Below are 24,597 nucleotides of genomic sequence, written 5' to 3' on the forward strand. Positions count from 1 at the left end.
GTGCTCCTGCCTTGCGAACAGTTGTTTGTTCATCTTTTAAAACACAGAACTGATCCAATTAGATGAGGGTTTTTTTACATTGCTATCACTTAGCGCACGTTGTGTGTATGCTATGAAGTATTTAATTCACATCAGAAAGTAGGTATTTAAAATATTTAATCTTTGAGTTCTAGTTTTTTAGTGTTCAGGATGGAGTAAAGACTGATACAAAGCTTTGGTTTTCTATCGCCATCTTTATGCTGGCTTTAAGTGCAAAGCAGATCTGTGCCACCTTCCTCTCCAAGGAATATTTCTGGCTGTGGTGTTATGCAGATGTAGCCAGAAACCCTGACAGAAGGCTTCAATAGCTTGTGGGAAGAAAAAGGGTATACAGAATAGTCACCTCAGTCTGAGAAATGTGGAAAGTTGGTATGAAAATGCTAACATTAACAGTGATGTTGCAGTACTTGAGTTTGGTTTCTGCAGTTTAGAGCTGTTACAAGAGGAGGTTGGTAGGTTATGTTCTATCAACATAGGATTATTCAGGATTTTGAACAACAGTTCTGGGAGAGAACGTGATGCCTGTTTCATAAAGGCACTCGTTGAAATCTGTTGGTGGAAAGTTTAGATCTACATGAAATTTGTGAATGAATTCCTTGTTCAGATGTACCACGTACTTTTCCCCTCCTGCAAGTCCTTGTTTAATCAAAGGTTCCCTGCCTCCTCTAACTACTCTGTCAGACTAAGAAAATCCATTCTCTGCAAAGCAGTAACAGCAGTCAGACCTAGTGGTGGTTAGAAAATTTTTGAATAGTGTTTGTTGTTTTGCATGTAGCAGAGGTCATTATGGTGGATCCATCTCGTACATGAAAGCAAATGCTCACATGCTAAGTACATTCCACATACTTCTGTATCCACCCACTCAATACAGATGCTTCCCTCTTCCCACGCCAGCTTCCAAAACGGTTCATCTGGGAGGAGGGAACAGATGATCTTACGCTGCCACCTAATGGTAAACGTCAGCTTGCTACTATGAGATGGGAAAAGACTTTCTGGAAGCTTTGATATTTATTTATTTTTTAAGTGGCTTGTATGGAAGTGCAGTCAGTTTCACCCTGGAATGTGATGGACTTGTGGAAACCTTTATCACAAAGATGCATGCGGAAAAACTGTGAAACCTGCAGTTTCACAGAGAGATGCAGTATATGGTAGTATACAGTCCTAGTTTTATGACGTTAAAAAATACAGTAACACTTACTGCTTGTGAGGCTGATGCATCGGTTGCAGCTACCAGCCTATAGTAGATTTCTCTTATCACATTCTGCCATTTTTCAAATATGGTTGTCACTTTGCTGTCATATTTCTGATAAACCCAATGCTACTAGGGAGTAATTGCCAGAGTGCATCTTTGTCTTTTGGGTATTGGAGAGACCTTTGTTAACACCTCCTGATTTGTCGTGTTTAGTCTGCTTCAGGGTCCCTTATGCTGGTCTTCTTGAATGCGTGATTAACACAGTACAGCTGGTACAAAGCCTGCTTCTAGGAGCCTGACTGGCACCAGACAGAGGGGAGGATGTGTACAGCAGCTCTAGCTGGAGCTTGTTTATGCTGGTTGCTATTCAGACTCTGTGTTTATTTAAAGTTGCTCCTTTTGACCTATAAACTCCTGTGGAATTGAGGTTCAAGTTACCTTTTGGTGGCTCTATCCTGTTTTGGGACCTGCCTTTAATCTGCAAATATTGTCATGTATGCTGAAAAGCATACTATGACATTCTGAAACTCTGGGAGCAAAATAATCTTTACAGAAAAGTTACAACTTGCTAAGCTGCGTTCATAGTCAAGCTCTCTTCATTTGTATCCGTTGCATTCTGTTGCTATTACTCAGTCGTGACTGCTTGGAGGCTGTGATTTAACCATGGAGATTACAGCTAATCTTAAGCCTCCGGAGAATACAGATGCTCTGTAGATGCGCAAGTTCTGTAGTAGAATTTGTAAGAGCCGCTACATGCTGTGATGTTAAATTAGATTTATTATCAGGCTATAAAGAACCTATAGAAGTTTGGGGTAGTGGAGGGAGGGACTTGTATTGATGGGCACATGCGGTGCAAGTGAGTTGATTGTACCCTATGTGTTTTGAATCCAAAGTAGATGTGCATGCCCTTTACATGGAAGCAAGGACCACTACATCTAATACTGCATGGCTGTATAGATACACTCAAAATATGTTTGAGAGAAGTGAAAGTGTGTAGTGGCTTGAAACCAAATTTATTTTTGTAGTTCTCATGAAAATAAACAGTATGTGAAATCTTAATTACTTTTATATTTAAAATTGTTGCGGATGGATGAATAAGACTACTTTTAAAATGTTAACTAGAGGCCTAGTACCAGATCTGGTTCTGTTTAAAATAAAATAGTCTGCCTAGCAGAAAGTATTACTATATAAATTCAATATGTGTACCTTTGCTGAAATTGTAAGGGTAGCGAAATACGTAGAGTTGTCAAGGATGGTAAACTTCTCTCTTCTTTTTCTGAGGTTTTCTGGATTCAGTTTGTGGTTCTCGGTTTCTTTTACAGTGATTGCTTTTTAATCAATGATTAAGTATTCAGAGTTGCTTCCTGAAGTGATCCTTGTATAATGAGCAAATCAACAGAAAAATTATCGACAATTTCATTGCGTGTCAGCATGGTCTTAGCTTTTGCTACTAGTTCATATTCACCCCATCATGTTGAAATGAGTAAAACAGAAATACTTTCTCAAGTCACATATGTGCTTGTTTGTAAGTAAACGGTAAGCAAATTTTCATGAGAACAACTTCCAAGGACTTATTTATTTAATTTACTAATGGAAGTTAATGAAACAAGCTTTTGTGTGTGTGGAGTCAGTCTCTTTTTAGATGCATCTAGCCAGACATTTTAGAAATACAGTTGCTTTCAGTTTGAACTTTTTAGTGAGCAGCTTGTTGTGAAGACAGCTGTAGCAAGTCATTCCAAGCTCCCCATATCTGTTAGTGGAAAAACTACTGGTAAAATTTATGATAAAAATAAGGATACTACACCGTAGAGTATAACATATTGTTAACATACCGCACACATTCACATTCATGTTTCTACTCTGTTGTGACTATGTCTAAAATATGTCCGCACAGATAAAAGCACCCATAAACACATTGCTAATTTATGGTTCTGTACAAATACATCTGCTGGAAAAAAGCTCCTAATAACTTTTCAATGCAGTCAAACATCAAACTGAAAAAAAACCCTTTCATTTCTGTCCCACTGTCTGTGGGCAAAACTCATTTGCAGGAATTTATTACATCCCTAGCTAAATTATTGGTCTTTCTCTCTCTCTCTAAAATAGTTGTTTCCCCCCACCAGGAATTGTATAGCTCATGCATAAGCTTAAACTGTCATAGATATGTCTTACAATCTTGCAATAATAAGTAGCATTTGGTAATGGTATATTTGTTGAGTGTGTGTGCTTTTTGTGTTTTATCTGCTTCTTTTGGCTTCTGAGAAAGTACATTGAAATTCTGAAAACTATGAACAAAATTCTGCCTCTGTATTGTGTGCATGTACTTATATAGTGCTTGCACTGAAAGTCTGAGCCTCTTTTGAGGTAACTGAAAGTTTTTTATTGTTTTTGCTTTTTAGCATTAAAAAATATAGTTGACCAGAAAGATGCCACCATGCGTGGATTTAACATAAAAGCTTTTTTGGACAGCCGTGCCATGTATCATATGTGAAGTACTGTCCTACAAATTCACGTGCCTACTGGACACGTTTGACTGCTTTGAATGAAAATTAAGATATCTTAAAATGTCTTTAAAGGAAGGATAAATTGAAACTTTCTTCTCCTTCTTACATCCACCAGCATTTTCTGCTAACTGGCATTCATGAAATTCAAGGTCATTGGTAATCCTGAATCTCACTACTTACGTTTATAAATTTTTATATTAACATTATCACTTTTTCATTGAACTCAGTAATGTTGGGACCTTCATTTTTAGTTGCTACATTTGTTTCTCACACTATTTTCCCTGTCTCTCTACTTTTCATATCTGTCATCACTTTTCCTTGCATCTCATTTGATTTTTTTTGCTTGTTTTTAGAAAGTATTGTTTCACGCCCCTGCTGTAATCAGGTGCTACTGATGAAGGACTTCTGTGCCACGTCACTATGTTTGTAGGTCCTTTGTACCTGCTTGTGCTAGGGGCCATTTGGATATGAATAGAAACTTAGAGAAAACACCTCTTGTTTTTATATAATTGTACTTTTTAACGTGCCTGCCTTTAAATTTGCTTCACTTAATCTGCTGTTTGCTTTTTGTAAGAAAACCAGCTTTAGCTATCTTGAAATATGTTTAGATTACAGAAAAAAACAAAACTAACAAATCATTGGTTTCATGTCCATTCAAATGGCTTTTCATACGGATTAAATGTCATTCCAGTAGCTGTCCCCTGATTGCTACCCCCACCCAACTTTGATCTCAAATGCAAAGTACAGCAGGTTTGCATTTGTGTACAGTGTACTTTGTACAGCAGAGTTTACCTAGCTTGTGAGCATCAGAGAGGGATTTTATTGACTTTTGAGTTTGATATTGTGATCCAAAAATGACATAGTAAATTTTTAGAATAGAATAGAATATTTCAGTTGGAAGGGACCTACAATGATCATCTAGTCCAACTGCCTGACCAGTTCAGGGCTGACCAAAATTAAACTTGTTTGCCATGATTAGTTTCTGAAGATGGGATGCAGCTGGTGGTAACGAAGAGAGTGGTGAGTGCACCTGGTGATGTACTGAGTGTGCATGATGGAAGGAATATATATGGCCAAGTGTTAAGTGTGTGTCTGGATTGAGGGATGAAGGTTGTCATGTTTTCATCAAAAAGTGCTTTAAATATTTTTACTACATTGACTTGAAATAAACAGAAGGCATTTTCTGTATGAGTATCTTAGAAGGGACTTGTAGTTTCAAAAACGCTGTTGTGGAGAAACTGCTTTCACAAGGAATTGGCTCGCATGCTATCTTTGTGCATTTTAAGACTGAATAAAAACAAACAAAGCACGCTGTTTCTCACTCGAGACATGCCCACTTTTCCTTTGTTTTGTGTATTATGAACAGATAGGTGAATGTATTCTGTTTTGCAAGAGGGTGATTTTTAACTCAGGATTTCTTTCAGTGTTTGTATGTAATGGAAGTATGCTCTGTGTATTTTCCTTCTTGTTTCTGTGGGACTTCTGCCACACATGGACCAATAGACAATGACGGTGCGAGATCACTTGCAAGCTATCAACCTGGTGACGTCCTGTAGTTTTAAAGTTAGATAGATACTGGTTCATGGCTTATAGAGAATATTCTCTTGTATTTACTTGGCTTGGTGTACTGATTGTCCTGTTTAAAAGACAGACTTGGCTTTGAGTACAGTCAGCATTAGTAGTCCTGCATTTGAATGTTAGTAGTATCACAGTGAGTCCATCTAGTCCCATTTTCTGAAGGCAGCAGTTTTCTTTCTTCAGAAGCATTTTGTACAGGCAGCATTTCTGTAATGGTGAAATCAAAATGGTAAAATTGGTTTTACTTAGATTAGATCTCAATCTTTTCTTTCCCAGTCACGCTACATGTGTCTGTTATACCAGATTTAATTTCATGGTGAGATACAAGTTTATATTTACATCTTGTTGGAGCATGATTTGGTTTTTGGTTTTTTGTTTGCTTTTTTTATGTGACACTTTTAATTGTAGGCTGTTCACCAGAATATGTCTCACTGAAGAAATGAATATTCATTTTTCAGAGGCAGATTTCCTCAAAAAGATTTAGAAGCACTGTTTCCTGGGATGAGTGCTGATTTCACTAGTGAAAACTTTTCTGCTGCCTGGTACCTGATTGAGAATCATTCAACAACAAGGTTTGTTGCTATCATATAAATAATTTTTTTAAATGCAAGTCACTTGATGTTATTTCATTACACAATAGATGCGTCATTGGTGGTTGATATTTACCGTAATAGACCTGTAGTCTATACTGCCTGTGGTGTTTCTCTGCTTGGCTAGAAACTTGAATCAACCAGTTTGCTCAATGTGGTTATGAGGAAAACTGAATTTTTAACCAGACCTAATTTATGGCCTTCCCTGCCCTGCACCCCCACCCCCCAGTGTCAGATGGAAGTTGTCTTGCTTCAGGCTAAAGCCCTTTATGAATCAAGAAGCTAGGCAGCACGGCCCTGAGTGGAAACTCCAGGTGTTAACGTCATGACTAGAGGCTCAGGATAAGGGCGCTGAACAGACTAAGAGTAAAACTGTTAGCAGTATCAGTTAGCTTTTAGTTAACTCTTGTGGAAAATGCTATAGTAAAAGAAGTTCGACAAGTGAGTAAGATCTTTGCGGTAAGTATCTTAAAATCCTGACTGTTAACGTCTTCATTTTTAAATCTAGTTCATAATATATGCTTACGTGAATGCATTACGTAATATATTTTTGCATGCATAACTGAGTTCTGAAACTTTTATCTGCTGGTGTTCGGGTAATATTGGAAGACATTTTTAGTAGAGATGCTGAGCCTTTTTTGTTGTTTGCAGCTGGATATTCTGATTAGCATTTTGAAGGGAAATACCACTTTGCAAATTTATTTAATTTTTTTTTGTTATCTAATGGTAGAAACAGGTGTGGGTTGGGTTTTTTTTTGGGGGGGGAGGGAGTGTTTGGTTTTAGGAGCTCGAGAAATAACCATTAATCTACTTGGGAAATACTTTAATTTCCTCTCAAAGTGATGGTAGACTGAAGAGCCAAAACAACAGCAAGAGAACATTATTACGTAAGACAGACATAATGACAGCATCTTTTGAAATCAAGTAACTAAAAGAGGAGTGATTCAAAATGAATTCTATCTATCACAATCTGATAACTTTGGGGATCATCGGGTTTTTAAAAAAGCTGAAGGGATAATAAAGTGAGAAAAAACAAACAGCTTTTGATGTAGCTGTTTTTGAGAAATTTCCTTTATATTTGGCCATTGGACTGTTAGCATTTTGTTGCTCCTTCATGCGGGCATCAGTGACACTGCCAAGAGAGATGTAGAGCAGATCAAGAATGAATGCAAATCCCTGGGGACGAAGTGAAGAACATGGCAGCCTGTGTATTCTCTTTGATTTACAGGCGAAGGGGAAAGCTTCAGGTAGTAGTGGATGCGTTCGGTAGGTTCACAGATGGCTGTACCGCTGGTTTCAAAGGCAGTGGTTTTTACTTCTGTAGCCATGGATCCATTACTAAAGAACAAGGACTGATAGTGAGAAATGGTATTCATTTGAAAAAGTGGGGCAGGAGCATTTCTGTCGGCAGGTTTGGACTTTGGTGACAAGGACTTCAAATTAGGAATATTGGGGGATGGTGATAACAGCTTGCAGTTAAATGAAGGGACAGAGTGCTACATGTGTGGTTCAGTGATGGCATTGAGAGTGCTGTTGGGAATTACAGAACCAGTTGGAAGGGTCTAACCTCAAGTGCCTTTACACGCTCACATGCAGCCTGGGAAACAAGTAAGAGAAGCCAGAGTTCCACACGTGGGATTAGACAAGCGTATCACTGGAGTAAAGTGGGACAGCTCGTGTGCCTGGTGTTCTGTGATGGATGGGAAGAGGCCTTCTGAGAAAGATACCAAGGAAAGAAGAGAGGAACTTGACCTTTGTGTGAAGGAACAGCTTGAATAAATATATGGTTCCCCTTATGGAGCAGGTAGCAGGATGGTTAAGAGCTTGTTCAACAGGCTGGAAAGGGTGACATCGCAGTGGGATGAGGAAGTGAACAAAATCTTCCTTAAGCAACTTGAGGAAGTCTCCAGAGAGCAGACCCTGGTTCCTGTAAAAGGCTTTAACCCCCCTGATATTTACAGGAAGGGCAGCAATCCAGGAGGCTTGTGGAGAGTTCTGGGAATGACTTCTAACAGAGCTGCTAGGTGGGCAAGCAGGGGTGCTGGTTTCCTAAATCTGATTCTTGCAGGCAAGGCAGGGGCCGTGATAACCAGCGACAGCCTTGGCTGTAGCAATTGTGAAATAATTGAGTGCAAGGCTCTGAGGGATGCGGGGAAGGCAAGCAGCAGAGTACACACCAGGGGTTGGGCAGCAGTAGTACAGAAGACAGTCTGGTGTTTGTAACATGCCATAAATACCAGTTGGCTGTCTAGTAGAAGTCGTCATCTGGGGTGTATCAGCTAGAGTGTGTTAGGTAAGATGTGGGGATAATTTTTCTGCTCGGCATTATTAAAGCTGCAGCTGAAGTTTTGGCCACTGCTTTAAGAAAGATATGAGAGCTGAGCCACAAAAATAGGAGTATATAAATATCTCTGGGTATACAGCTTGAATGAATTAGGTGCTTATAGAAAAGTAATAGAATTAGTACAGAATGCATGTTCTGAAATATGTGGTGGGCAGTTCAAGGATAGCCATCAATTGTTCTTGGTTTATCAAGAATAGAACAAGCCATCTCAGTTTGCAACAAGGGAGATTTGGGTTAGTTAAAAACAATATTAGCTTGCTTAAGCCCTGAGACAGTGTCACTTGGAAAGCTGCAGAATCACCATCACTGGAGTGTGCTGAGATTTGATTTGACAGCTGTCTGTCATAGATGGCTTAGGTACATTTAAGGATGCTGTAGATCTAGAAAATGAATTAAATGACTTCTTAAAACTGATTAAATGACACATTTTATGAGAATTGCCATGGAATATGAGCGACAACGTAATGTAATGGTTATCTCTAATATGACAAGGTGTCAGTAAAAACACTGATTTTTCTGGTCATCAGTACTATGAATTGATAACTTAAATAACTACATTTGCTTGTATGGCCCCTTTTTAACTTGTACTATGCCAATGGGTCAGTATCTGAAAGTCCATTCTCATGTAAATTTGAAGCTTCCTATTAAGAAAAAAACATTTTTACCACTTTGTCTAGTATCATCTTAAGTTTTTCATCTTTCTTGGGGAAAAAAAATCTTCCATCGATTTGTATCTTTGCATGTCAGCAGTTTCAAGTTACGGTCCCCTCAGTCCAGTGGAATAAAAAGTATTAATTTTTGGTTTTAAATGAAAGCTGGCTTTTTGCATATTAATTCAGTTTATGTTGGTTTATAACATCTAAATCTTAGTGTTGAAGGAGCAAAAGTTGTGTAAAAACTCAACAGGAAGAATGGTTCAAAGGGTAGGGTGAATCCAGTCATGTTTTGAATCTAATTATAAATAGCTTTTTAAGGAAGCAAAATTGGTTTTTGTTTTTGTTCTTCCCACTTCAAAATGTGTAGTCTTAGAAATATTCTGGAATTGGATCATTATCTGCCTCATATCATTTGTGTTGTTTTTCTGGAAACACACAGCAATGGTTTGGTTCTTGTCTTCTACATAACCTCAGGTATTGGGAGTGCTAAATGTGTGGTGCACTGATGTTTTGGTTAGCTTACATCTGTTTTTTCCTTGAAGGAAATTATTTTTAAGCAATCAAAATAATATCTTTTTTTTTTTTTTTTTTTTTACCCCTGGCAATATCCTGACAAATATAAATGCACTATTTAGACAGGCTATTAGATCATCAGATAACATGAAACAGTGCTTAAAAAGAGGACTGGACAGATTTTTGTTAGTTTGAAAATGCTACTGGTAAGTACTTCTTGTATGCCCAAGCAGACCAATCCAGCTGTTGAGTAATGTGGCTTCTGTCCAGCAGATGGAAACAGGAAATAAAGCAAAATGTTGTGGCATCATCAGCACAAAAAGAAAAACGCCTGTAAGTGCTCCAGTGTGTTTTGTCTCCCAGCAGGTTGTGATAGCCTTCTCACTGCCTAGGCTAAAGTTTGGTTTGTTCTCTTAACATGTCTTTTTCTACCACTGTTTAAAATGAGCAGAGAGTATTGGTGGAATTGCCTTATGTCTTAATTTCCTTACTTCATTGTTTCCCTCTCCTCACTGAGGTATAGTGCAATTTTTTGTTTGATTCTTTTGTATTGGGGAGATGGGTTTGGCCTGCAGGTAGGAGAAAAGACTTTAAGGATGAAAATCATGTGTTATATTTGTATTTATGAACTTGTTTGTGATAGTGCTTTTATAATGAATCCAGTAGCGTAACTACTGAGATCATATTCATCATCATCAACAAAAAATGATATGCATGTAATGAAGAATTAGTAATGACATAAGACTTCTAAAATAATTACAGCTACTTGCAAAAAATAAACATGTGAAATCAAATGTAAACTGGGAATAATCTAGAAATATTAGGAAACTAAGATAAGAAGAAACCTACCATACAAACAACAATGATGAGTTGACGATTAATATTCCCCTATGAAGTCTCTTTCAAAAACAGTTCAGTAGAGTATGTATAAAAAAAATGCGTTCATAAAGCAGGAATCTGTTCAGCTTTTCTTTATTTTTGCATTAATATTGTGTTTAATTCTGAACTGTATGTCCAAACCAACATAAAATTATTGCAGGCATTCAGAAACTGAAAGTGAAAAAGGGTTGAGAATTAAGCTGCAGAGTTAAACGTTGTTATTAAAGAGACTTCCGACATCCCAGTAGTTATCCTAGTGTACTAAGTGTAGTGAATTGTACTATCATGTATTTAATGTAGTACAGACAGTTAACTAAGAGCAGTTATTGCATGTTTAGAAGAAATTTCTTGACTAATTTGTATTATAAAGAAGTTGATTCCATCACAAGTGATAGGAGTCCTCCATTTAGGATTAAAACTAAAAACCAAAGCCTCTTTGGACTGAGAGTGTAAATTGTCTTTATTGAGAAGCACGCTTGTTAGCAATTATTCAGTCCTTAACAGCTGTAGCAAAAATAGCTGGTTTTATTTTCCAAGTAATTTGTTCTGTTTTTTCATGAGCTGACCTTATTTGTTTTTTGAATGTCATGGGGGGTTTCTTGTTTGTTTTTCAGTTTTGATCAGCTCAAAACGGCTGTTGTGAATTTGAAGAAACAAGCCAATAAGAAAAATGAGGGGAGTCTAGCTTATGTGAAAGGAGGTCTCAGCACATTTTTTGAAGCACAAGATGCTCTGTCAGGTAAAGGTGCCCTGCACTTACTAAATACAGTATAAAAGAAAAGGCAATATCTGCATGTATGGTTGAATTTAATATTAAAAAATATTGTTTTTCTTCGCTGTCTCTTCTAAAAGTGTATACTGAGCCCCAAATCTGTATTGTGTTGGTCACAAGCTGGGACTAGCTGATTGTTGTGGTATATCTGCAAAAGATGGCACCAAATGTATCTCACAGGAATTGGAGGCATTTGATGAAACTGCTTAGACCACAAATCCAGAAAAGAGAGGAAATGTTAAACTGGAGATAATATTAAGATGACTTACAAACAGTAGCCACACAAAAACTTGATTTTTATGATGCCTTATCCCATAGTCAGACTGCAATGTTTATATCAATATTCAGTATACCCTGACTTGGGAAATCAGCTGGCCTTTATATTTTGCTTGCCATAGAGAAAATGTAACATGCTAGTGAGATTAGCTTAGTTGTCTGTGCTGGTTTTATATCTATCTATCTACATATATATTTTTTTTTAATATATATATACACTTAAAGCATAAAATGTCTCTCAGGTAAAAGCTCATTGTGGGCTACCATAGTCCTGTCTAGTTAGGGACTGTGCTGGATAAGAAAGTGACAGTGCTGTCCCATTCCCAATAGGTTTGACATTTACCACTATGCTGTTGTCCATAGCTACTCTATATTGCAGGATTATCTCCTGATCGTTGATCCTGTGTTATGGGTACCATGCAGTAAGAAAACTTACATCTACTCATAGCCTCAGCCAAGCTAGCACTTCCATTGGCTTTCAGAATACTGCTTTGGAGAAGTACCAGTTTTCTCTTGACTCACTTGCAGGCCACTCACTAATTGTCTGATAGTAACTTCCATGTGTCAGGGAAAAGGGAAGGTAGCGCGGTCTCACCTGGTGGTCCACCTGTATTCCTGCCCCAGGCAGACTAACCTGTGATCTGCCCTTCAGATGACAGTATTTTCAAAAGTGGTTGATAGCTTTTGGCTAGCTGCCTAATTTGGTAATTTTTAAGAGGAGAACTTTTTCCACAAGTGTGAACTTATGTGCTTTGGTAGGGAAGACCTCTTCTTGAGACATCTGAAGATTCTTCCTGTGAAGAATCTTAACTCTTAAACATCTCTATTACCCCATCCAGAACTGACCTATTACTGATCAGTTGTGCAAAACCTCGGCCTCAATTTAGATAGGTTCAATAGCAGATGAGAAGTATTAAAGGGTTCAGTGGAAATACTAAAGAATGTCGTGGTAGTCATAGGAAAAGACACTAAGAATCAGTATTTGGCATTCTTTAACTTTTTTTAAGATGAGTTTTTATTAAGTGCTAGAAAAAAATATAATAGGCTATTTCTTGGTAAGTCTTAAATACCTTGAAAGTGTTGAAATCCTAATTTTTCTTAAATAGTTCAAAATCTGAAATAATCCTGAACAAATATTGAAATGTGACTTGTTTTTCACAACCAAATCTGCTTTGCATACAGAGTATCAAATACTCTTTAGAGATTTAGATTCAGAGTTCTATTTCCAAACAGTTACTGCTACGGATAAAAAGTAGTAGTTCTGGTGGACATATGTGTTATATTGTAAGATTATTTTTTGGACCAGCAAAGACTTAGTAGGATTTACAGAAAGCTAATGCAAACCGTAAATGTTGTGAGGTTTTAAGAAAGACTGAACACAACTGAGTGAATTTTCTCTTGTCCCGTCTATTAAAGTGTAGGCTTCTTGCCTTTGGAGACTGATTTCCTGATAAATGAAGAGGTCTCAGAGCTAGTAGGAATGTAAAAAATATTAATAAAATAACGATAGGAAAAGCAAATGCATTTATATCACTAAATACTAGGTTCTCAATTTAAAAAAATTATAAGAGCTTTAATATTGTTTTGCATCTCTTATCTGTATCAGTGTTATTTTTGCCTAAAATTACAGTTTGTCAATGCAGTCCTTTAGATAAAGTATGAACTCAAAACTTGGGATGACTCATGTGGTTCTTGGTGGCACTTTTTGTCTGCAACCAAAATGGCTTGGTTTTGTCTTATTTGCTTTATTAGCATTGTTCAGCAGCTAAGATGCAAAATTTAAAAAAAAAAAAAATTAAAAAACCCAAACAAAACCACCAAACAACAAAACCAAACCAAACCAACCAAAAACCCAAACAAACAAACCCCCCATTAATTCTTAGGCATGGAATTATGAAATTTAAGCTCTTTGACAGAAGAACATTAAATTAAAAATGCCATTATTCTCTGGCTATAGTTTTGTGCAAGATGGTATAATGGCACTTCTCTGGCTTTACACATTTAAGGGTGAATTTGTATGTCTTATTTTCTCCTTTAAAAGGTGCAAATAGAATTTGTATGCATTTAAACAAAGCTACATGAACAATAGTTTATATTTGAAAGCTGAAAGATTGTTTTAGCAGAAACTCTTAAGGACGTAGTCTTGGTTCTGCAAACTTTCATCATTTGATGCTGAGCATACAGCTGTCACAGATGAGAAGTGACTCAAGTGAAAATTGAATATTGTCTTCCAATATGATTTAAATTTCCCAAGCTGCTTCATTTTGGTTTAGTTTTTTTTTTTATTCACTTCTTCTGGGAAGATTTCTAAAATCTAATGCATTTTCTGAAGATACATTTTTGTTGATTGGCAAAAATTGAGGCTCTCTGTTTTCTCTTACAGATATCCTAGAATACAACTTGCAAACCCAGTGCTTTATAAACTGTAGGTCCGTTCTGTTGTAGAGCGGAGCTATCAGTGCGCGGTTACTTCTTCTAGGTTTCCCGAAATTGGTACAGGGTGTTACTTCTTGTCAGAGGCTCACTTTAAGATGTATAACACTTGCTTTACCAGGTACTTCATATTGATCTATTTGCACATTTGTTTACACCTGCTTTAACTCATACACTTTTAACAATGTTTGTTTCAAGTACCTGAACTTGATCTGGGAAATGCTGACTTACTGATTATCATGCGGCTTTGCTCATTAGCTGGTATCAGTAAGATCAGTCTGATCTTAAGTGTGCTATCAGACTGTATGACACATTTAAATGAGTATTAATATTTTCACAAGTAAGCAACGAAAGCCAGAAAAAGCTATCCCGAGACGTTTATTGTATTTTGTGATTTAGAAGCTGTTTACTAAGAAAATAAGAGGTCAAATAGGCCAGAACCCTTGCTTGTTTGGTTTAATTTCTTGGAAAATAGAATTGCCTTATCAGATCTGCGCGTCTCTCTGCCTGGTAGCTTGGCTGACAGCTTGGCAGTGACTTTGCTGCGGAGGAGATGTTCGACAGGAAGTTTGCTTCGTCAGCTGAAGGGAGCTGTGAACTGAGCTGAGGGGGACTGGGCTCACCTCAACTTGACCCACGTGTCAACCTTGGGGAGTTCAGCTGGTTTATTTCCCATAATGCTAACTGCAACCTAGAAAGTAGCATTCCTAAAAGGGCTGCTGTTTATATGCTTGTAGACAAGTCGTGTTTTATTCTCATGAGCAAGTCGTGTTCTGCACAGAAGTCTTTGGAAAGCTAGAAGATTAATTTACTTTGAATAGACTTTTTCAGAAGTGCTCTTTACAAAGAGCCTTTAAGCTGCAGTTTCTTCTTATTTAAGTGAAAGGAAAAAAGTAGGAAAATTGCCACTTCAGTTGCTCAGTTATGCAAAACCATGCAAGTATGACATCCACATTAGCAAGTGAAGAAGATGCTGTGTTGTCTTTGAAACACAGATATGTTGAACAAATTTGAGAATCAGATTTGGTTCTCTAGTTTGTCATGGCAACAGTTCTTCTTGTGCAGTTATAACTATAAACGCATCTTACATGACTTTCAGAAAAAAATCTATCCAAAGGAAGCACTGCTGGCTATTACAGCACTATTCCTTTTTTCCCTTTCCACTCCTCTTCAGATATGTGGCCTATGGGAATGCCAGTATAATGAGGAACTTAGACAAAAGGCCAACTACAGTCTAATACTTTACTTAATACATATGCTAGGATAATGTTTACCTGGCTGAAATGATCCTATATCTGGTCAATGCCTGGGTTTTTTTTTTTTGCCTTCCCCCCCCCTTCCTATAGAATATTTTTTACACTTCATCCGCTAAGACCCATTCTAGGATGAGCAGTGATCCAGGATCTGAGTCTGTATGAATAGGCGTATTCTGTTGCCATTACATCTGTTAAATTAATTTTCTCTAAAACAAAAGAAACCACTGGATCTATATTCAATTCTGAGTCAGACTGGGAATTTGAGAAACTGAAAACTGATGCTTCTCTGTCATACAAGTGTCCCTTTGCTTCTGATTTTTGAGGAGTTACATCACGTTTGAATTTAAAGAGGGTACATAAAGCCAATTTTTCGTTAGTGATTCTGTTTGCAAACTAGACTGATGAGTGACTAACTTTGAAGTGGTTTTACAGTGCTAGCTCTTATGTCAGTTCACTCTCTTTTTGTCTTTGTCTCTGTGTCCAGTGAAATGCTAGTCCATAGTATGGCATCAGACTATTATACCAGGTTTTGCTGTTGCCTCATTTCTATTTTGTAACATATCTAATTCACAGTTTTGCTTTACTTCAGTCTCATATACCTTTTGCCCAATAGTATGAATTTTTATTAAACAAATGGATTTGAGTAAATCAAATTCAAACATACGATTATTGCCTAAATGTTATGGAGCTGACTTGAAATGGCTAGAATAGCTCTGTGTTGAGTGCTCTGGGTGGTGTGTGTCTATTAATGTTATCTTCCTCATCCTGCTTCAAGTGATAGAATATAGGCTTTGCAGGGTAAGAACAGCCTGCTACTATAGCTAGTAATTTTCAATATTGTAATTCATAGAGATTAAGAAGGAACAGGGACATAGAAACAAGCTGGCAAGGATAAATGAAGATGTATGTGCCCCACAGTAGATGCAAGTTAGATTATTTCAGTTTAAGAATTAAGGTCATGCCTCCAAGTAGTCATGAAGCAATAGCTGATGTGCTCTAAGCTCACCGTCCAGCTTCCAAGTGGATGCTCATGTCTGAAGGCTTGAGGTATTCTTGTCCTACACTTGTACACAAACCTGAATAAGAAGCAATTGCACTATCGTTGCTATGTATTTTGTCCTCACGTTTATGGACCTTCTCGTGTATGCACAATGAAAAAATAGGGATGCTGATTTAAGTTTGGTTATTGAAAAATTGTGTTCTGATCTTGCAGCGCTAGATAACGAGGGGGACATTGCAATGAGCAATGTATGCTGAGAGAGAGAAATGTCCTGACAGAGGAGTGCTAGTAATGTATGTAAGTGGCGGTAGGTAGTTTAGTCTCAGGTAGATGCTTCCTTTTCATGCAGTAGCTACAATCAATTTCTGTAGCAGACCAATTATTACCTTAATGCAACTCTAAAAAAGCAAGTTATGTGATCATGATTGATAAAAGGCTCATTCATGCAGGTTATAGCATAGCATAGTCTCAAGCAAGAGATGGTCTGATTTGAAAAAAGGTGAAACAGCAGGAGTTGTCTCAGTCCATAGTGAAATTTCTGTGCCCAAGCCTGTAGCTGATTTTATGCTGACTGCCCACATAGCTTCTTTTAAATCAGTTATTGTTTTAGAGATGCAAGATAATTACTAGCAGAATTTCTCCAAATGGATGCAGTCATGGCAGCTTTTAGGTACTGTGTGGCTGTCATGTTTTATGAATTTGTGTTTTTCAGGCAGGTTAAATTTTTTGTTTTCATTTGAAAAATACTAAAGCATCAAAAAGAAAGAAGATTAGTTTTGCAATTGCAGTTTTCAAATAGCAAATACTGCAGCTGATTCCAAGTGTACAAAAAATTACCTATGATTAAATTTGAGCCAGACTTGACCTACAAGCCATAAAACCAGCTTAATTTCATGTTACATCATTCAATTTTGATTTCCATACCACTTTTAAAATACACGCAACATTTAAAAGCTGCTTTTATTTCTATCAGCTTTCATAGATCCAGAAGGTTAGCACTGTGTTGGTAAAAAGAGAATAGCATTTCCCATACTTTAAAATTCTGAAGTATCCTGGCAAAGGCCTGGGTCCAGCCCTGGAATTTTTAGTGGATCCGTAAGCAGAAAAATAAACTGTGTTTTCTTGTCTATGTCTGAGATATTTGCCTTGAAATGTCACGCTTGCTTAAAGACAAACCTGTGTGAGAACAAAGTTATCAGGCCTCACAGTGTTGTTAGACTGCAATTTTTGGTCTCTCATTTCCATATAACCTCCCCTCCTAGCACTGTGCTTTAATTTTTTTTTTTGTATCATTTTAAGTCTGTCCATTTTCTTTGATTTTTGGCACTGTGTTGGGTAAGCAAGCTTGAAAAAGTAAATGCTAGAGGGGAAAAAAAAGGGGGCGGTGGGGAACAAACCACAAAAAGGCAATTAAAGGCAGTACTACGTTACTTCAGTATTTTGTAATTTTTGCTCGGATTAGCAATGTTTACCAAAATAAAGCCAAGTTTGCTGTGCAATTTGCAAAAATATCTAGAAATGTCAGGGAAAAACCCAAACCAAGTAAAAAAAGCCTTAGCAGTATTGACTATTGGCCATAGTAACAAACTTTAGGTTTTTTAGGTTTTCATAGTGTAATGTATTACCAGCTCTGTTCATGACATGCTGTCTATGTATTGCTTTGCTCATTATATACAGCTATGCTCTCCTGTTGAATCCAATCAAAAGAGTTTTTATGCTACATAGGAGTGCTGTCCTCATCAATAACCTTCTTATATTTTGTTCAAATCACAGAAAATCATTAATCTTTCGATAAAGGGAACCAAAGGCATTTTTAGTCATGTGTTGGCATGAATCCTGGCAGCATGTTAACATGTGTTCTTCATCCCTCCATTACTGTGCTTTAGTGCCAAATTCTTTATAGTTACCACATCAGATCTTCAGAAATACTTTGAGTCAGTCTTTCCTTTTTTGTAGTTTTTTCCCCCTCTTATTTTTTGCATCTGACTAAAAGGGTTTGATTTATTTCAGGTATTTCCCCCTCCTCCCCCCGCCCCTTAACCATATATCTGTGGAAATGGATAAGATTTTCAGATATACCACATGCATTTCTAGCCATCTTTTAATCAGAAAGTGGTAGAAAACTTGCATCTATGTTGCTTTGAAGGTGAGTTAGGCTGAGGAAGTTTTGAGAATACCACTCTTGGTGCCTATCTCAAAATATGTTTTAAAAATGTCTAATGAGTAAATCGAGAATGCAATTTGCACATCAAAAACTGCATGATCCTGGCAAGTGTGGTTTAATTTGTTAGATTTACGGTTGCCAAGTAGAAAACCATATTCTTCCTTAGATTAAATAAAATTGTTTTCAACACAAGCAGCAATGAATTAATTGCAGTTTATTTTACTACAAGGCCTGTACTATGGCTTATTTGCCAGATTGAACTTTTTGCATGTGTTTTGACCAAAAATAACCAATTCTGAAGTATTTAGTCACAGTTTAGCAATTGTGAGCTCTAAACTTAGTCCCTTCACTATTATTAATTAGTATCTCACTGCAGCTCTGAAGTTTGCAAGCCTTTAAATATTCCGACTTAGCTGGGAAACTTAAACACTTCTTGGCAAAGATGATACAAAATACAGTTAATTTTCTGGCCTTAGTTGAAGCATCTAGACCTAGCTTCTTCTCTTCTCATCTTTATTTATTGTATGTTCCTTACAGTAAAGCTCCTCAATAATGGTAAACAGGCTCTCCTAGGTTTCCAGCTGCTGTTCCAACTTGTATAGTTTGTATCAGGTGAGTCCAGGGTGACTGGCAATTCAAGAAAAAAATCCTGTCCATCCTTTACTTCAGGCCTTCAAAGACCTAAAATTTTCACCTTGATCTTACTGCAGCCAGTGATGAGTTGAGGGTATAAAGTTGCATTTGAAGTTAATCATCTTGACTGCTGGCTACCGTGAGAGGTGGAGGCTGGCTTTCCACCTGCCCCAGTCATGTGCTTCTTCCTCTTCCCTTGTATTGCAGTGGTGCAGCTGAGGCAAAGCTTAGACAAGCTCACTGATCAATAAAGAAAAGTCTGTTGCTTACTGAGTTAGTTTTCCACCAAATCATCTCACTATGGCTGCCCTGAAACTGTGTGATTGTTATAGTCAGCAAAAGGAAGCATGTGGGGGCACGAGAATGGGGATTGTCCCAAACAGCACCATCCCACCATTATATGGGTTTAGTACTCTAAGATAAAAGAATAACTTGAGTATCTCTAGATTCCTTCCAATCAGGTTAGGTCTACAGATCTTTTTCTTGACTGCATATAGTTTTGCTTGTCTAAACTTCTAACTCTGAGACTTTTTGTCTGATCTTAATGGAAAGAACATGTACTTAGCTTTTTAAAAATCAGTTGATGCAAAGTAAGTTTAGACTTTCTGATAAAGCATTTTTCATAACATTTTTCACTATGAAAACTTAAAACTTTTTCTTGTGTAACCCAATTTGGTATACATATGAATGCACTTATTGCTAAATCTGAATATAATGTATAACAAATATCTTCAGTACACAAAGTAGCATGTTAAATGTGTAGAAGGAAATAGAGAAAAATCCTCTTGTGTGTACGTAGAATAACTTAGGTAGGTCTATACTTTTTTTAGTATGTCCTAAAATACCTTATTTCAGATGGTGGTCTAAAAATCCCTCCTGTTCTACGCTACCTGTTACATATGTTTAATATGCCCTTATCTGTATTCCACAGTGCTTTCCACCTTTCTGGAACTTAGCACCTTGTTTTATTTTTATTTTTTCCCCATTGGCATCTTTTTCTCTGTCTGAACATGCCTATGAATTGGCTTAATGGTATCATTCTTCCTGGGTTTACAACACTACTATTTTCAAACTAAAAATCTCAAATACTTTATGCTAAGATGCTGACATTAAATGCTACCAGTGTGAAAAATGTTATCTTTCATCTTCTAAAAGGACGAGGAGAGAATAGTATTGCTATTGTATATTCTTATCTAATGGAGATGAGAAGGAGAACTGCTTTGGAGAAGATGTGTTTTAAAACTTTCAGGAACTGGTTAATGATCATGATACAATTTCTAAATAAGCTGCCTTCAGAATAAAAAACTACAGTTCATGACATTTTTGAAAGTGCTAACATGGTAAAACATGTTCTTTCAAAACTTCTTGTTCTGTACATTAAAGGAAGTCTTCATCATGTTTTACATATATTGGCCACAAATGGTGCTTTGATAGAGGTTTAGATGTTACAGTTCAGTTTTGGAAATTCTTAGGTGTGTCCCCTTCAGGAGTAACATTATATTTAATTGGTCAGCAATTAATTCTATGTAATTAATGGTTCAAAAATACTAAATGTTAAAAATCTTTGAGGCAATATATAACTTAGTTTTTTATCCACATCCATTTAGAAAGTATCTTTCAAAAATACGCTTGATAGAATGATTTCAAAATATTTAAATTCAAATCATTACACTTTGATGTGGTTCCAATAATACTTGCAACATTTTTTTTTTTTTAAATATCTGCTTATGTTGTGGTTGCTGTTCTGATGAACTTGCCTTTCAGTATGTGACGTTAATTGCTGTACAGTAATTGGCTGCCCATGACCGGAACTGATGTATATAAATGGAATAATATCATTAGAACCTTTAATGTTTTTGTTATAAAATTGTAGAGATATTCTTGTAGGTAAGTGGTGTCCACATCATATATAAAATATGTCCTACAGTTAACAATACACCACCTTTTAAGATACACCTCTGTTCCTTAAAATATGCAAGAATCTGTTAGTTTTAGTTCATTTCATTTAAGTGTTGATTGTCTGAAGAAATATGGCATCCTAAATTAGATTTCCCCCCACCAATGACTTTAATAATAAAAATAAAGAGGTGCTTTTGCATTTTCAAGAAAGCAAAGCTTCCTGAAATTCTTTGTGTAGGAACAAGGGATTGAAGGGTCAAATTTAGATGTTTGAGAATAATGGAATTTTATCTTTTTTTTTTTTTTTTTTTAATCACACACCCTCTTCGCCCCCCGCCCCAAATGAAAATTCCTCCTTTGAAGGAGGCAGGAGAGTATCAAGGGCCATCCTGTCTCAGAATAGCCACCTTCTCTCATTGCTTATAGTAGGATTGAGGCCACAGGGCTGCTTTACTAAAGGTAGTTTCTGTCCGTGTTTGCTTGTTCTTAATTTGCGTCTACATGGCATGGGCAAGTAGGGGTGGCATTGTAGGGGAAACCAGTTGGCAATGACATCTCTACGTGCACATTATATGCAGTTTGGGGTAAGATTTTAGACTAGTTTGAGTATCACCCAGTGGGTTGAATTCCAGGTATCTCCTGGAGCACATCAAGTATACTTATAGAGTGGATCTTTTAGTTTTGTTTCATCTTAAAAGAATCCAGTTGAGTGACTCCAGTTGCTCTGCTGTGCAAACCAAAGCAAGATAAAGTGGGACAATTGGGAGACTGGTTTCAAAACTGTATTAGTGTTTTGAACTAAAATATATCATTACTGGCTTTCTTCAAAGCACTGAGCATCACTGTTTTCAATGGTAGCTTAGCTTTACTTCGTTCTACTGAGAACCAGTAGGAAGCAGTAGGAGATTTTTTTAGAAGCCTTAATTTTATCTAAAACAACAGGAACTGATGGCTTTTTGATAGAGCAAATTTTATATATGTTAAAAAATTAAAAATTTGAGAGGAAAATCATATTTTTAAATCATTGTTTTATATATGCTGTATGCATATATACAGGAATACTACCTTTAAAAAAAAGAAAAAAGAAACACTGATCCGTGCCGGTTTTACTGAACAAAGGAGAGGGAAGGGAGGCTGCGTAAGAGAGAGGAAGTAGAAGAAAGGAGCATCTACGCTCCATTCGCTGTTCATATTTCAAGAGTGGTATAGTGTAGTCAGGCTTTGCTGGTGAATCTCTCCCTAAAACAGAAATTAATGCTGATACTATGCATATCCACGTCCACTAGTAATACCACGTGGAAACAAGAACTGGGGCTTTTGGCATTTTTAGGACAGGAAAAAAATAGCCTCTTCCCTCTGTTTTCATGTTGTTTTGAGCAAACTCCCCTCCAGTTTCATGTTGTGTTGAGCAAAAGCATCGCAATGCTTCTGTGTAATGGTTAATGCAATGTGTTGCTACAAGATACTCTTAAATTGTGTGTTTTGAGAGTGCATTTTTATGGATGAAAACAACTGGTGGGGGAGTGTTCTAGCACTTGATTTTTGGGGTCATCCAAATTCCCCATGACTTACTTTCTACCCTTTAATTATTGGTAATTCCTTTTTGGTGAGATCAGTGTAACAACTTTGCCTTACAAAGCAAAAGTATTTTGTGCTTAAAGGATACTTACTTTTCAAAATATGAAGTTGAATTAACACTTGTCCTACAGGATAGCTAATTGGGATTATTCTCTCCACATTTTTTTTTCCTTCGGCATTAGTATCTTGTTCAAGAAGATACAGGAAGTCTGTGTCAAAGGAACAGTTAAAATTCTGCAATGTCTGGCTCTAAGCCCTGTCCTCCTCTAGACTCTGCTGCCATGAAGCATGTTTGTATCTTGTACGTCTAACAAGAAAAATAACACTTTATTTTTAATTTTAAACATTTTTAAAAGTGTCACTTTGATGTAATGTATTCCTACCTATTAAAATGTTCTGCATTTTAACTAGACACTTTATTCCAGCAATCCATCAAAAACTGGAAGCGGATGGAACGGAAAAAGTAGAAGGATCCATGACGCAAAAACTGGAGAATGTACTGAACAGTAAGTTTTGTCCTTCCAGCAGCAACTATTTATGGACTTTGGACTTTCTAACAAGCTTTAATATATTCCTAGGAATATGGTAGAAAGTAGAAAACAGTACAATCTCTCTTGGCTTTTCCTGTTTGATGGTAGTGATTTTAGGGTGTGATAATACACCTTTTGAAATAAGTGGCAGTTTTTGCCATGAGTTTCAGTGGTGTTCGTGATAACAAAGAGAATAAATGTCAAAATAGAGGAGTTCTAAAGCACTTTAAATGAGTCCTGGTGGCATCTCAACTTTAAGTGTATGAAGAAAACGGGAGCTATATGGATAGACAGAACTGTAGAAGGATGAGCAAAACTAAATACTAGGATTGTAAGAATTTTGAGCAAAAGAGGAAAAAAACCAAGTACAAACTGTTTGTAATTACAGGGTCTATTAGCAGAATCTTTTTCACTTAATGTGCTGCCATTTAGACTACTTGGAATTAGCATTTTTAGAAACTTTGAAAAGCTGTCAGTACTTTCTTTTCTATTTTTCTGTATTAGTTGTAGGATTGCATTGAGAGATGGCTTGAATTTACTGCAGTTTGGTATGTGTTTCATCAGATCAAAAAAAGTTACTTTTTTTAATTCTGGGACTTCTGCCAAGATAATTTTACTTTGTTTCATTGTGATTTTTTTCACAGAGGAAGGGATGTTTCCCTTAGTGCTGTATCAATAAGCAGGAATGACATGCAGATAGCTGACTCAGTGTTGGAAGGTCTGAGTGTGTTTTATGAAATCAAGAAAGTGACATGGAAGTTCACTGTTTTTCTTCTCTTGTATGAAGAAAGCAGTGACTGTATGTGTGTTTGTGTGGGGAGCACAAAGAAAGCAGGGGGTTTTGTGAACAGCTCTAGCTCCTTTCAGTAGAGATTCATTAATGCTCACAATAAAGGTGTAATTTGAACATTGTTATGCCCCCTTCTTGTTGCCTGGAATGAAAAAAAAAAAAAAAAAACCAAAACAAAACAAAAAAAAAACAACCACCAACAAAAACAAACAAACAAAAAACCCCAAAATAACAAAAAAACCCCAAACCAAACAAACAAAAACAACCAAAAAACCACCACTAAAACCCAAAAATCACCAACAAAACCCAACCAAAAACCCCACAAAAAACCTCACACACACCCCCCCTATATAAAGACTATAGCATGTGTCTGTGTGTGCAGAAGATTTGATACATACAGGATAGGAGAAAAAAGCATTTGCTGAAATTTTCCAGTGCAATCTTCAATGCTCTGTGTTCTGTATTTATGCCGTGTCATGCACCAAGCACAGATTACTTGGAGAGCATTTTCTTTTTGGCAAAACTGTGTGACAGCTTTTAAATAAAAAAGCAAAAATTTAGGTCTGTGACATTTTCCTGCATGCACTAATATGAGACAAATCTACCTATAATATATAATCACTGTTTTATTTGATAAATGGTGGCTGAAATCTTTATGCAGATAATGCGGACTGTCTTTTTCAAGCTGGATCTGTAGAGGAACTTGTGCCAGGCACTTCAGAGTGGTATTAAATTTGGCTCTGCTGTGAAAAGAATTGGCTGCTTTTCCTCCCAATACTTTGCAAGTCATGATGGGTGGGAGGCAGGGAAGTAGGAATACAAGGATTTAAAAAGAGTAAATAATATTATGCAAAGTAGTTTAGGATCAAAGCTTTGTTTCTTGTCTGACCATTGAAAAGGTTCCATAATCCATGAGTAACAGGGCCTGCTTTCAAAAATGGCTTTGAATCTTTAGTTGAATTTTACATTTT

General features: G+C 36.8%; 1 protein-coding gene across 5 annotated transcripts in view; it reads left to right on the forward strand.

Moving 5' to 3' along the window:
• Positions 1-24,597, forward strand: part of EXOC2 (exocyst complex component 2) — a 135,152-nt gene that overhangs the window by 25,832 nt on the left and 84,723 nt on the right. For all 5 annotated transcript variants that reach the window (XM_082314829.1, XM_082314830.1, XM_082314831.1 and 2 more), the window contains exons 5-7: positions 5,772-5,885; positions 10,910-11,034; positions 22,732-22,812. In XM_082314829.1, the coding sequence (XP_082170955.1) occupies positions 5,772-5,885; positions 10,910-11,034; positions 22,732-22,812 (320 nt within the window). The remainder of the gene's footprint in view (positions 1-5,771; positions 5,886-10,909; positions 11,035-22,731; positions 22,813-24,597) is intronic.

The sequence above is a fragment of the Platalea leucorodia genome (genome assembly GCF_965183815.1).
Source record: "Platalea leucorodia genome assembly, chromosome: 1".
In the NCBI taxonomy this organism is placed as follows: domain Eukaryota; kingdom Metazoa; phylum Chordata; class Aves; order Pelecaniformes; family Threskiornithidae; genus Platalea; species Platalea leucorodia.